Source organism: Ascaphus truei, chromosome 2 (assembly GCF_040206685.1).
Source record: "Ascaphus truei isolate aAscTru1 chromosome 2, aAscTru1.hap1, whole genome shotgun sequence".
Lineage (NCBI taxonomy): Eukaryota > Metazoa > Chordata > Amphibia > Anura > Ascaphidae > Ascaphus > Ascaphus truei.
Genome location: NC_134484.1, coordinates 35,263,251 through 35,278,999, shown reverse-complemented (window position 1 = coordinate 35,278,999; position 15,749 = coordinate 35,263,251). Strand labels below are relative to the sequence as shown.

The following is a 15,749-nucleotide window of genomic DNA, read 5'->3' as shown; positions in this document are numbered from 1 at the left end:
GGAAATTGGGTGAACAAGTGTCATAAATCTCACTCTATGATGGTTAACAAGGTCAATTACAGCTCTTGACCTCCCCAAGGGTACATTAAGAGGGCAACAAGTTCTTGTTTTAACACCATCCCACCTCTGAACTTTAAATGCTTTAGAACGTGAATTATTCCTCTTTAAAGTGATGGTGTCACATGGACAAATACAAACCGTGACAGAATGCATAGTAGATGTTACACAATTAGATAACACATTCGTCGTTTAATTCGATGGATGTGCTGGGTAGTGGTTGCCAAGTTCTGATATGTGAAATAAACCACAACACAATACACACCAAAACAATGGTAAATCAGGCAAACACTTAGAAAAATGAAAGCTGACTTTTATTATTTTAACAGCCATCCATATGACATAAACATGCATACGTAAGTTTGTTACGCACACATCACATTATTTAATGTTAGTCATCAAAGATTAAACATACAACATACATCCTTACAAAAATGAGTCAAAATGCAACCTAAAAACTTTTAAACAAAACAGTTTCTTTACTAATTAAAAAAAAAAAATCGTTGTGCTGGGTACCATCTTTGTACAACACAGTTAATTTAAACATCTCCGCTCATATTTTTCTCTCTTGGCTGCACATGAGGGGGGGCTAGGGGTGGGGGTGGGGAAGCCGCAATAGAAAAAGATTTTGTTGTTTTTGTTAAATAGCAGAAATAGGCAGTTCCGCCATGCAGTTGAAGCAATATTAAATATTAGTTTCTTTTCCGGAAACAAAAAGTTTAAAAATATTTAGTTCAAGTCACAGATTCTCCCTCCGTACTGAGGAAACCTAACGCAATGCATACATAGCTGCCACTGAAACGGCCACTCTGACAAGGAAAACTGCCTTCCACAATCTATCCGTGTTCCCCTTGATTTTGGCACAAAAACAAAACAAAAAATAAGACAGAAGACCGAGCTTAAGAACACGGTTTAAAAAGGAGGGTAGGCGGGCAGAAAATAGAGAGCGGGGGGAGAAATAAAAAGGGAGCGGGGGGGGGGGGGGGGGAGAGAGAGTAATTGCAATCACTAAAATCTTGTCCATCTCAGTCATCGCAGAATACTGTCTTCTGTCCACAGCAGGTTCGAAGCCACTGACGTGGCTATTGCAGCATCGTTTTGATTTGCTTCGAGGTAGTCTCGTCATTCAAATGTTTTGTTGTGTACCTAAGCAACACAAAAACAATAGCTATAATAAAAAATTTTTTAAAAAAAAGACAATATGCAAATCTTTGACTCGTCACACATTTGAAACTTATGGCTTCTCATAAGGCATGGCTTGTTGTAGGTTGCAATACCTTCTTCTGGACAATCATACAAAAGTATGTTGTGCATATATACAGTTCCATTAAAAAAAATATTAAAAACAAACATTTGAAAGGGAGTAAATAAATTTTCTGAAGTTGGCAATGATTCTAAATACTGTACTATTTATTTATTAATAACTACAATTAAGTACTGTCACTTTCACATAGAATACAATGAACCTCTGCATTACAGTACTCAGTAGGTAAAAATCACAGAACATCAAGGCAAAACGAGACCTAAATGTGACAGCCCTGCTTATGCAGCATGCAGTCAATATTAGAGTCGCAATAAAGTGAAAACACCCAGGGTTATATGAGTTGGGAACCACAAATTGGCAACCTCCCCCATACACTGTAACCATACACGCAATCTCAAACTGGTTTCTGTGAAAGCTGCAAAACGTGAAAATAAGACAATACAGGGAAAATCTACATTTCGGCAAACAAAGTTAAAACTTATCGTTAGTAGAGGCGCTATACACTTTGTTGCTTGCCTTTGAAAGTCTGATAGGATGACCCCTTTCAGGGCAAAACATGCAACTAAAGACTAATTTTGAACTAAGAAATATGAAAAGGTTGATGATATTGTGTTGCAGGCTTTAGGCAGCATATTAAATACACTACAGAAATAAAAGATGCTTCAATATATTTGAATGGAAGCTTTTGCACAGCATTACAGGATTAAAAAATAAATCTTTACAGATTTGCATTGGTGGTTTCTTAGCTCAACTGATTAACAAAGGTAAGAGTCGCCAAGAATGTAGTTGATCAGTACCGTTGGCTCACTGTGATGTTTTGAACAACTGCACCTTTATTTGTTCACCCAGTGAACGTCTCATTCTTTAGCGTACAGATGCATTCCTTCCGCTTTTGAGGCAGCCGTATTATGAAAGAGATACAGTATAACCAGACCGAGGTGTTCTTGTGAGTGACTCCCACAACTAAACGTTAGGAAATGAAAAGTCATGGGCTGTTAGCTCCCATAAATCAAGTCACCCATGTATTGTTTTAACCACGGCATAAAGAAAAATCCTGGTGCATGAAGACAAAGTAAAAACGAGTCTGCGTTGCAGTAACCACTGACCTAAAACTTGTGATTTCCTAACATTTCATTGTGGGAGTGAGCCCCATGGTCATACCTTAAGGTCGCCTTTGAAATGATTTACAAGATGCAAACTGAATAGCTCACCAAGCTATATCTCAAACATAGTTCCGTACCTGAGAGCATTTAGAAGGCCTTCTACACTGTTGGGAGGCTGTTCTTTAAGAACTTTAATACATCCTTTCATCTGGGGGGGTGGGGGTGGGGGGGAAACAAAGAGGGAAAAAAAAAGATAGAGCTCAATTAATAGAATGCAACGAATTCTCGGTAGCAGTATGGTAAAACGTTACTTTTGAGAACAAAGCAACAGTAATTATTCACTTTCAGCCACACAAATCATACAAATATAGGCATATTTTTTTACTCTGTTTATTCTGTTTGCTACTTTATGAAAAAATTATTTTGCACACACTAAAGTTTTATTAGCGTGAATTCCTTGTTAGACTTAGTGTACGGACCTGGCGTGGTTGTTACGCAGTACTGTACATAAATAATAAAAAGAAAGGTACCGTCGCGGCGGCTTAAATATTCTTGAGGACTTGTTTGGCCTTTCTGCACGGATATCAAATCCCCCATTTACAGTTGACCTTATCGATACAGGAACGTGCGTCTTAAGAGTGCTTTCAGCAGTGGTCATTTTGTGATGAACAGATACTCGCTTTATACATCAACACTGCTCAGTCTGTGCTTCCTGATCAGTTCTCCTGATGCCACGCTGTCTTTAGAACCTTACTGCCCACGGTGGGTTCTGCTAATGGAAGCTGTAAGTGGGCAGTATTATTAACGCCTCCCTCGGACCCGTGGTACAGTAACCACGTTTCTAAAACTTGTCGCTTTTTCCTCCGCAATATCACAAAGATACGCCCTTTCCTCTGTTACTCAACTGCTAAAACTCTGACTCAGGCCCTCATTCTCTCACGTCTCGATTACTGCAACCTCCTGCTGTCCGGCCTTCCTGCCTCTCGCCTGTCTCCCCTACAATCTATCCTAAACGCTGATGCCAGAATCACTCTACTCTTTCCTAAATCTGTCTCCGCATCTCCCCTCCTGAAATCCCTCTCCTGGCTTCCGATCAAATCCCGCATCTCACACTCAATTCTCCTGCTCACTTTTAAAGCTTTACACTCTTCTGTCCCTCCTTACATCTCAGCCCTAATTTCTCGTTATGCACCATCCCGACTCTTGCGTTCTTCTAAAGGATGTCTTCTTTCTACCCCCTTTGTATCTAAAGCTCTCTCCCGCCTTAAACCTTTCTCACTTTCTGCCCCACACCTCTGGAATGCCTTTCCCCTCAATACCCGACTAGCCCCTCACTATCCACCTTTAAGGCTCACCTTAAGCCACATCTGCTTAAAGAAGCATATGAGTAGCACTGGATAATCATGGACACATGACACATAAAGCTTGGCCCCCTTAAGACGCACTTACTAGTATTCCCTCCTACTGTCTCTGTACGTTCTCCCTACCTACCAATTAGATTGTAAGCTCCTCGGAGCAGGGACTCCTTCCTTAATGTTACTTTTACAGTATATCTGAAGCACTTATTCCCATGATCTGTTATTTATATTATTTGTTATTTATATGATATGTATTACTACTGTGAAGCGCTATGTACATTTATGGCGCTATATAAATAAAGACATACAATACAATACAACTGGCTTTTCCTTGTGCACCATTGCTTTAACATGGAAAGAGAGAAGAAACTTACATCAATCTTCGACGTTTTGGCAAAAGCCCCCACTGGATGCACGTGGTCGTAGAGGATGATGACGCCCACCATGACTCTCAGGCAGAACGATACGGTCTCTTCATTCGTAAACCGGCTCCTGTACTCCCTGAAATCAGAAAGAAAGCGAGTTACGTTTTGTATTTGCAGAGGCTGCTGACATTTATATTTATGTAACCCGTGAAACCTTTTTAATGGACCAACACGCGTTCTTCATAGATGAGCTTTTAAAACTTCCCGGGTCTCTTCAAGAGGCAGCGTATCTCATTATTGAGCAACTTTTCTTTAGTATTTTTATTTAGTATTATTAATCATTTATTCCTTTAGCGCACTATATTTTTTTTTTTTTTTTAACATTCGTGCCAAATTTTAAATATACTACTTCCTTTCAATTAAAACGCATCATTATTTCTACAGCCGGGAAGGAACTTACGGCGTCTCCAGCATTACTCTGCACACGCTGGCCATGGTACTTAAACAATCAGTGGTATTTTCTATAGGTAAATTCTTATTCTGTGGAAAAGAAACAGAGAAAAGGGTTTAAAGGAAAATAAACAAACACAGTTACATGTGGAGTTTACACAGCACTTCACATGGAACTCTCTAAGGGTTCTTCACTCCAGTGCTCAAGATACCCCAAACAGCTAGGTTTAAAGGATATCCCTGCAGTCTTTTGCTGAGCCACCGGTGCTAAAGCAGGGATATCCTGAAAACCTGACTTGCTGGAAGGGGGTGGGGGGTTCTTAAGGAGAGGATATGAGAACACCCTGCTCTAAGGATTCAGCACCCTGAAGGTCACAAGCAATGGCTACATAAGTGTGTCTGCATTAGCAGGTTGCCAAGGGGAAGCATGAAAAGCAGCTTGTACAAATTATAGATGGAAGAAAACAATGCTGAGCGGTGTTTATTCAACCCGGTGAGGTTTATTGGAACACAAACAGATTATCACTTTTTGCCCAAACATTTAGATTTAGTTAAACGGTTTATCAGTCGTGAAATTAATATATATACATAGATGTATATTGAACAGAATGCCAGCACGCCAAATTAGTATAACATGTAGTGATTTACCCCGGGTACTACCCGGTACCCAGCGTTACCTGGCGGCTTTTCAGCTACCCGGAAAGTGGACCCGACGCCGGGTATCCGGGTAATGTCAGGGTAGTAGAAAAGTATCTCTTACTTACCTGCTGGAAGCCCGCGCGGACATCTGAACAGGTAAGCAGAGGTGCGGGGGCGGTGGGACAGCATCACAGTCATGTGGAGCCCACGTGGGAACTGCAGGACTCCATACTGCTCTGTGAGCTGGGACCATGTGACCGGGAGAAGAAGCTTTCCTATTGGACAGCCGGCTTCCTCTCCTGCTCCGGTCACCTGGTCCCCGCTCACAGTGCAGTATGGAGTCCTGCAGCTCCCGCGCAGGCTCCACACTGACCGCTGATGCTGCCCCACCGCCCCCGCACCTCTGCTTACCTGTTCAGATGTCGCCGCGGGCTTCCTCCACCCCAGGTAAGTTTCTTCCATTTAAAAAAATGTAGTACCCGGTCCAACACTAATAACATGCAAGGTGCCCCGAGCATAGACAAACTATCAGGGACAGAAACCCAGCACAGCAACTTCTTCAAAAAGTGAAAATATAGTATAGTAAAAAAAATCAATGCGTCGTTCCCCATTAGACCTGTATCACGATGATCACAAATTATAATAAACTACAGGGTACAGTATATTTTCACTTATTGAAGAAATTGTGTGCTGGATTTCTGTAGATAAAAAGAAAGTGTGTTTACTTCTTTCCTGTGTGTTTGTACTTTTTTTACTCTGTGCGCCCGCATGTGCTCGCGTGTGCGTGCGCCCACGTGTGCGTGTGTAAAGAGAAGAGCCTACCCGCTCTGCCAATCTTGAGTTTGCTGCACATGAGGAAATAGCAAATGTAACTCAAAGAGAAAATATTCCCTCCAAAAACAGATGAAAGTAGAAAGCACCAATTACAGTATATGCACTCAAAGCTGCGTATTCGTGATAGTCAAATATTTATGTAATGCGAAGATGTAGAAAAGGGGTACAGCTATCTGGGGGTATGTCCTGCTCTGATCAGTGGGTCCCTTCATTTGGATTAGGAGAAAAGTTAGATAATAGTCAAAGAGCTTTATTAGGTGCCAAATGGAACTACTTAAAACCATAAATTATTGTGGCACATAAAACAAATGGAGGGATATCATTTTTTTTTTTTACATTTGAATATATAACTAGAAAAGTGCTGGTTGGTAGCTAGTTGGCTAGGTTCAATGCTGTCCTGATGTTGGGACACATTAAGGTTACGAAGGCAGATGGTTGAAATGTGTCAAATTAAAATGATGATGTTTGTTTCTAGGGAAAGGACCTCACCGTTACATGTGTGCCAGTTGTACATGGTAACACTCTAATAATGGGCTAGATTAGATAAGGGTGGTAAAGCGATGGTACCCTCAGAGCACTCCCGTCACTTCCCTTGACAAAGTGGCTAAGCGAAACGTACCCACCCCTACCTGGTCAAGCACATTATTAGAGTGTTACCATACACAACTGGGGTACATGTAACAGGGATAACACTCACTGTAACACTTAGAAACGTTGGCTCCTAAAGAATTAGTATCCACACACAGTGGGATAATTTCAGGACAAAAAAAACACAAAGGAGGTGGTGGTTATGCGCTCAGAAACTAAACCCTTAAGGAGATGAAGGTATTAATACCAGGAACCTTACCATATTTAACCCAAATTGGGAGGAATGAGTGATTGTCAAAAATTGGGGGAGGCGAGGAATGAGTTTTCTTCCTAGTGAGATCATTTCCCTCGAGACAAACGTCCACATTTTAATTAGACACATTTCAACTAAATAACTACCTAACCTTACTGTGTCCGAAACGGGCAGCATTTAACCTAGCCAACTGGCAACCAACCATCACTTTTTAGCTATATATTCAAATTAAAAACAAATATTTCCGTCCATTTATTTATGTCCCACAATATTTTAAGTAAGGCAATTTAGCACCTAATAAAGCTTTTGAACTACTATCCAACTTCTCACCTAAAGCAAATTAGATTGCATTAAACAGTGCAGGATATATTTGCATTCCATAAACATTTGACGATCATTAATACGCAGTTGAGTGCATATAATTGGGGCCTTCTTTCTTGGTCTGTCTTTGGAGGGAATATTTTCTTTAAGTTATTTATAAATACATACACACGATTTTGTATTGTTAATCAATATTATACCCTTAACCTTCACGTCTGGAGGTCGAAAACAATTACTATAAGGTGTTATTCTAGAAGTACCCTCCCAGCATTGGCTACAAGGTGGTTCAGACTCTGGAAGGCCCAGAATAACGAAATTTTGTCAGTGCTTGTAAAACAGCGCACAGAATGCAGATGTCAATTATTTTGTAACGAATTTAGAGTGACTAAAGGTTACGTTGTTTGTGTTTATTGTGGGGCAAAGGCTAAAAAGTCACCAACACAAAATCCTGGCCTGCTTTCTGCATGGTGAAGGTACTTTGTTACATTAGGCTGCGCTTATAGTGCCTGGCGACGGCGATGCGACGTCGCTCCAAAAAAAATACATTGAATCCGTCACATGCGCTTATAGTAAGCGCGACCAAAAATGTTGTAGTCAGTGTTATTTGATTTTTTTTTAGAGACAGTCGCCACATGTGACTGTCTCTAAACCAATCACAGAGCACCTATTGCACTCTGCCCTCCCCTTTGGTGACGTCACTGGCCTTGTCGCCAGCGACGTCGCTCAAACTTAAAGTGCAACTTTCACCGACGGCGACGGGTGACGTAATCGGTCGCCGGCACTATAAACGCGGCCTTATCTTAGAAGCTTCCTGAGCTGTTCCTTGCTGCTAATACCCTTCCTAATGTCAAATTCTAAAATTGCACACTTAACTGATATGTATTGAGAAAAGAGAACAATTACTTCTATTTAATTACACTTTCACATTAATTGGACTTAGTTTACAATAGTAATAGTCTCATGTTTACTGGAGTTTATCAATTATTTCGAAGCCTGCCAAAATGTCCGTGTCTCTTCAGTTTCAGCTGAGATCACAAGAAGGTCACTACTTCAGCTAAACAAGGACCACGTTATGGTTCAAAATGTTTATTTGCAGGACTGGGATAGGTTTCTCCTCCCATACAGAATACAAAGTACTGCTATCAATGAACAAAGAAACCTCCACATAAGATACTGTAGCAATGAAAAGGTGTGTACGCTTACCTCCGATACAAACTTAGTTGTGGCGTCACTTAATGTTTTAAGCATGGGTGTTGCTTCCGCATAGAACAAGGACATTCTGTTTGCCAATTCATTGTTTACTTCATTTTCTCCCTCGGCCTTAAAAGGGAACAAAATTTGCAGAGTGAATCAGATGTCGAGCTTGTACAATAGATGCACACCGGTACATAATGAAGAGCTGAAAGAGTAGCTCAGTGGTGATGCTGCTGTCCATGGAAGTGGGTGAACCCGGTTTGAATCACAGTGGTTGATCGCCTTGTGACCTTGGGCACGAACTCCCCGTGCCTCAGGCACCAAAAAGGTCTACGGGGCAGGGATTCGCCCCTGCCTGCAAAAATGCATTTACAATACAGCCCTGCATACACCATCATCATATGCGGTTTATCAACACCGTAATTAACCAGGTTATGCTTGGAACACCTGTGTTAGAAGCTTCTCATAGGAAATTCGATGACGTATTCTTGGCAATACAACTAGTTCTTACATATATATATATAATACGGCATGTAAAATAAACTCTACTTTGCCTTGTTTTACTTTATATATGTCACTGTAACACGTGTAACCACACAGTACGAGTTAGCGTTTCAGAACACCAATGTGCCGAGATTATTAAAAACAAATAGTGCTTTCATCTATTATTCATTATTGAGCATGGGGTGCCAATATATTTCCTTGGAGAGCATTACAAATGCCCCAAGGATAGAAAGGTTACTATCCTCACCATCAAGAACAGCACCGAAACTCAATGAATAATGGACAAACCTAGTCGTGAAGAATCGGCTGAACTTTGCTGCATCGGTCATTGCGAAACCAGGCATGTTTAATGTATTTACAATTTGCTTGCAGGGTGAAATTTAACATTGGAAAAATAATGAAATCTAAAAGCATCAAGGGTAATATGAACAAAAAAAAAAATGTAGTTTATTAGCGAATTTCAAATCAGCAAATAATGGGTTAGGATGCCATGCCTCTTGGCTTTAAGATGTGTTTTACAATATTTCTGTACCACTCATGTCCCCAAGGACTGAAAAGGCAAGCAAGTCATCTAGAAAGCTTTTACCTAGAAGCATAAATTAGCCAACAAAGGCATAATCTTCACCGAGACACTTATTTCCTCTGGACAAATTATTGTTATTTCAATGTGTGTCTTTCAAAAGGGGACAGCTTTTTACCATATGAAAAAAAATATATATATAAACTAATGTCAAGAGTATGGTTTCAAATGCGCTGCAGCATTATTCAGTATTTATCCAGCACCACGTATCGGTTCTGAACAGCGAGTCACACCAAGAAAAGGAAACCTCATTTATTCTCTTACTGGGACATTGTTAATCCTCATACGACTCAAAGTTCTTCTGTAATAACTGAAATCATTCTGTATCGCAGGATTGGTCATCTGAAAAAGAAACGTCACAGCTGCATCACACAAAAGAGCGCATAGACCGGTCACGTGAGCATCAACAATGGGAAATGTTGTGCCGAGTATTGCTGTACATCTTAGAAACATTATTTCATCACAAGATAGGCAGTCAAAACGACATGATAAATCTCTTGCAATTTCTTTTGATTCCCATAAGCATGTCTGTACATGTCCCCACCTGCTGACCAGCCTGTGCGCGTCCGTAACCCAGATTTATTTTATTAACACCATTTGCTTGTTTCTGGAAGGTACTTATGAAAGTTTCACATCAAAGTAGTAGGGTTCTCCTGGTCAAAGGTGCTGGAGAACTCATTGCCCTACCTTCAGCTCGTCAAACCGGAGAGTGAAGTGGAGAATTTCTGCAAACTGTTTGGCGAGAGCCTGCTCTCGCTCCAGGTGCTGGGTGGGTGAGTAGGGAGTGCTGGTCAGAGCGCCCAGGAGCCCACGCAATGCTGCCTCTAAACACAGAGACAAGGGACGTGATGATGAATTACTGCACACTGACCGCTTTTCCTGCCACAATACAATTTTACAGATACTTATTACATCGGGTGACTGTTTACAAATATGAGGTCCTCTCCTTTACGGCTATTTATTATTACTGGATTGACAGAAAATAATTGAGACACAGATGGAGACCCGATCTGTTACAACACAATGTCCTAAATCCCCCCCCCCCCCCCCATCTTACCTTCTCTGTTGGCCGCCTACCTCATTACCTCACGCAGCGTCAAATGACGCCGCGGGGTCGTGTCACGTCACGCGCGGGGTCATTTGATGTCACATTACCATAGCAACCATGACGTCACATAACCCGTGGCGTCTTTTGGCGCCGCGTCGTCATGGTCACGCGTGCTGAAGCCGGCAGAATCCCAGTAAGTAGAGGTTGCAGAGCCTCGCACGGTCCCACAGCATTTAATTTAAATGCCTGGGGGGAGACCTCTGCAACCGCTCGCGCCCCATCCCCCCCCCCACCCCAAAAAAGAAATCTCGCGCCACCCCAATTTGCGCACCGCTGTCCTAGTCCAGGACACAGTCCTAGGACCTGAAGAATAGCCTCCGCAATGATTGGGGTATTTGTTGATAGTTTTACAGGGTGGGTCCAAGATTGCAACAGAGTAAAAACATTGTACCCATGCTTTTCTGATAATGACTGTGTTTGCAGCACTCCTTTGCCATTGAGCGTCTGCAAACACTTCACTACCCTTACAATGTTCAGAGAAACAAGTTGGACTGGCGCTTGGCGTGTTTATAAACATGCAGTCTTCCCAGCCCCATGACGACGACTGTGGGGGTTTTATCTTGGCTTTTCCGCCTCCCATAGATCACAAGGAGTAATGTAAACAAAAACAGAAAGGCCAGCGCGTCATACAAAATGACACAACATATAGTGCAATACCTCAGTGCTCATCTGCTCAAGAAAAAGGGTCATTTAGTTAAACCCTTTGGCCAAAACGGTTAAAGCCTGCAGCCACTTCACAGCATGACCACAAGGAGTTATGTGATCCGTGTTAAAGGGCTTTCCCCCCCCCCTTTTTTTTTTAAAGTAAATTGAACAAGCAAACCTCCAGTTCCACCCAGTACTTTTATTATTGTACCCACTTTTAATTGTGTGCGTTACAGGATTAATCAGACTGCTGTAACATCTTGAAACTCATTCCCCTTTGTAGCGCACAAAGAGGTGAAGGACACACGATAGGTCTGAGTGTGATGGCCGCAAAAATGCAAGAATTAGCGTAGACATCAAAATAATTTGTTGAATTTGTTGGCGGTTACCATAGTAATCCCTTCTCTATAATCACAAGGAGCGATTTTGAAGTGCCCCAGTTTACCAGTGTAATTTTAAACGCTACTTAAAAAAAGGTGGGTGCTACACTGTTCTATATAACAAAATATCCAAAGAACATTGCACACTCACTTTTATCCACTTGCAAGAGCAAATATGGGCCTGAAATTGATTATTTTCTCATTGAGTCTTCCAGAACAGAGCACAATGTTCTTGCAGTTAACTGCTCCTTACGTCAGCTGTATGTTACAAACTAAGTGAGATCAACACAGTATAAATACTCTCTCCCCCCCTGTTCAATGAATCTGGGCCTCTAAAGAGATGAAGTAACATGACCAGAGACAGCACAAGTGTAAGGCTAAGGCCCCATTGCCTCAGACCATGCGCCCGCACTGCAGACTGGTGGCGCGTGGAGAGGCACTTGAGGCTTTCTGCGGTCTGTAAGGAGCGGGATCGGCGGCCGGGGGGCCTGGTTTGAGCGGAGTGCTACTCCCCCCCTCCACAGCTCCCGTCCGATACACCCCCCTCCACAGCTCCCGTCCGATACACCCCCCTCCACAGCTCCCGTCCGATACACCCCCCTCCACAGCTCCCGTCCGATACACCCCCCTCCACAGCTCCCATCCGATACACCCCCCTCCACAGCTCCCGTCCGATACACCCCCTCCACAGCTCCCGTCCGATATATACACACACCCACCCCTCCCCCCCAGCGGATGGCTGCAGCGGGGGTCGGTCTCCCGGGCTGCAGGAGGGTGCTACTGCCGGCTGAAAGGTAAGCAGCCCCCCCCCCTACACATGCCCTCACAGCTGATCCCTCCGTCGAGACACACACACACACACCTCTTACCTTTTGGAGGCTGACAGCTCCAGCTCTCGCCGCTGATAGGCTCAGCAGCGCACCACGTGACGCGTCACCGCTCGGGATCGCAATTCTCTTGCATCCCCTGGCGGCTGACGCGTCACAGCGCGTAGTGAGCCGTGCAGCGAGGGGGGACTGGGACCGGCTCGGGAGGAAACCCCTGCAGGTGAGTAACTCTATTGATGTTTCACTGGTACCCATTAAGAGGGTCGTGGACATGACATCACAAATGTGAAGCCAAAACTAATACAAAAAATACCCCCTCCTGATTTTGTACGTTAATAATTCCCAGTCATAAGGAGTAATTACAGAGTCCTATTGCAAAACACAGTATGTGCGGAGGGCGATGAGAAGCTCCACTGTCACCTTCTGCGATAATCAGGATTTTCACGTGTGCAGGTGTCAACATGCACTGTATGTTGTAAATCAGTGGAGGATTAATAGAGAGAGGGCACGGTCGCAGTCAGCCAGAAGTACTCCCCACTGACATATTCCAAACCTGACGCGCCGTTTGGTTAAACGCGAAACGGCCATCGCATGTCCTATGTGATCCGTTTGCCGATATGCAACATATTTGGAGTATTTTTTCATCCATTTTAGGGCGTGCAGCGGCTGGTGTGTGTGATGTATCTACATACTTTTTGTTTTATGTTTTGCTATTGGAAAGCAGCGTTTAGGATAATAAACGGATTGATGTTATGGTGCAAACATCCTCTTCTATGTTTTTTATTAGTTATATAATTGACTGTTTAATGGTTCAATGTACGGTCATTTTCCAACAAGTACTCTGAAATGGTTGTGATCATCTGTAGAATATAGACTATAGCACCTCGAGCCGTTCCCTGGATGTCTGGACGCTCACTCACATTCCCCCTTAGAACCTTAGGCTAGTTACATTTGCAAAGAAATACTGAATTTATATTGCTGTGTACATTTCATTTGTGTGATAGTTTCAGAAGAGCCTTCAGGCACAATAACGGAGTTACTTTGGACTACGAGGGACAGTGCATTTTCTGACAAGTCAAGGGTTTCCTAGCCTGAACACAAAAACAATCATTTAGTTTATGTGAATACTATGGTATTACATTTAATTAACAGATATACCCTGGCTAGCATTACAGATAATCTTCATATTTTGGTATAGCCCTTAAAGAAACCTTAATACTGCACTGCACCTACCTGCAGCCACACTAACAACATGCATGAACAGGGAAGCCTAACGAATATAGCCCAAGTTCTTAATGTGCTTATTTGGTTCCGCTGACATTGTGCCGAATGAGTCATTCTGGTAACTGCGTTTGCATTAGTACACACAATAGCAATATCCATCAGTTGGTTGGGTGTGTTATTTGGGCTGTAGCCAAACTAATGTCTCACATATTATAAGATGCAATCAATCAAATATATACAGCATTTTAAAGGACGATTTTAAAAAGAAGATGGGTATCTCAATGTATCTTTCCTGGTAAGATAGGTACTTTTTTTCGATGTGAATGAATGAATGCAATGTGAATGAATGAATGCGATGTGAGAATGAATGAATTAAGGCAACGTGAATGAATGCAATGTGAATAAATGAATGAATTAATGCAACGTGAATTAATGAATGAATGAATGCAAATGAATGAATGCGATGTGAATAAATAAATGCGAATGAATGCGATGTGAATGAATAAATTAATGCGATGTGAATGAATGAATGCGAATGAATGAATAAATGAATGAATGCGATGGGAATGAATGTGATGTGAATGAATAAATGAATGCGATGTGAATGAATGCGAATGAATGAATAAATGAATGAATGCGATGGGAATGAATGTGATGTGAATGAATGCGATGTGAATGAATGTGATGTGAATGAATGAATGCGATGTGAATGAATGAATGCAATGTGAATGAATGAATGCAATGTGAATGCATGCATGCAATGTGAATGAATGCATGCATGCATGCAATGTGAATGAATGCATGCATGCAATGTGAATGCATGCGATGTGAATGAATGCGATATGAATGAATGAATGAATGAATGAATGCGAATGAATGAATAAATGAATGAATGTGATGGGAATTAATGTGATGTGAATGAATGCGATGTGAATGAATGTGATGTGAATGAATGAATGCGATGTGAATGAATGAATGCAATGTGAATGAATGAATGCAATGTGAATGAATGCATGCAATGTGAATGAATGCATGCAATGTGAATGCATGCATGCAATGTGAATGAATGCATGCATGCAATGTGAATGCATGCGATGTGAATGCATGCGATGTGAATGCATGCGATGTGAATGCATGCGAGGTGAATGCATGCGAGGTGAATGCATGCGATGTGAATGCATGCGATGTGAATGCATGCGATGTGAATGCATGCGATGTGAATGCATGCGATGTGAATGAATGCGATGTGAATGAATGAATGTGATGTGAATAAATGAATGCATGAATGCGATGTGAATGAATGCGATGTGAATGAATGAATGCATGAATGAATACAATGTGAATGAATGAAAGAATGAATGCAATGTGAATGAATGAATGCGATGTGAATGAATGCACGAATGAATGCGATGTGAATGAATGCATGAATGAGATATGAATGAATGAATGCAATGTGAATGAATGCGATGTGAATAAATGAATGAATGAATGCGATGTGAATAAATGAATGAATGAATGCGATGTGAATGAATGAATTAATGCAACGTGAATGAATGCAACGTGAATGAATGAATTAATGCAACATGAATTAATGAATGAATGCAATGTGAGTGAATGAATGAATGCAAATGAATGAGTGTGATGTGAATGAATGAATGCGAATGAATGTTATGTGAATGAAGGAATGCGAATGAATGCGATGTGAATGAATAAATGCATGCGATGTGAATGAATAAATGCATGCGATGTGAATGAATGCATGCGATGTGAATGAATGCATGCGATGTGAATGAATGCATGCGATGTGAATGAATACATGCGATGTGAATGAATGAATGTGATGTGAATGAATGCATGCGATGTGAATGAATGCATGCGATGTGAATGAATGAATGCATGCGATGTGAATGAATGTGATGTGAATGAATGCGATGTGAATGAATGAATGCGATGTGAATGAATGAATGCATGAATGAATGCGATGTGAATGAATGAATGCATGAATGAATGCATGAATGAATGCAATGTGAATGAATGAATGAATGCGATGTGAAT

General features: G+C 41.8%; 1 protein-coding gene across 11 annotated transcripts in view; it reads right to left on the bottom strand.

Moving 5' to 3' along the window:
- Window positions 1–325: 325 nt before the first annotated feature.
- CYRIB (CYFIP related Rac1 interactor B) overlaps window positions 326–15,749 on the bottom strand; it is a 166,363-nt gene continuing 150,939 nt past the window's right edge. For all 11 annotated transcript variants that reach the window (XM_075582044.1, XM_075582024.1, XM_075582062.1 and 8 more), the window contains 7 exons: window positions 10,198–10,334; window positions 9,775–9,852; window positions 8,436–8,552; window positions 4,608–4,687; window positions 4,157–4,283; window positions 2,562–2,632; window positions 326–1,203 (listed from right to left, as the gene is read on the bottom strand). In XM_075582044.1, coding sequence (XP_075438159.1) covers window positions 1,140–1,203; window positions 2,562–2,632; window positions 4,157–4,283; window positions 4,608–4,687; window positions 8,436–8,552; window positions 9,775–9,852; window positions 10,198–10,334 — 674 coding nt within the window. In that variant the 3' untranslated portion in view covers window positions 326–1,139. The remainder of the gene's footprint in view (window positions 1,204–2,561; window positions 2,633–4,156; window positions 4,284–4,607; window positions 4,688–8,435; window positions 8,553–9,774; window positions 9,853–10,197; window positions 10,335–15,749) is intronic.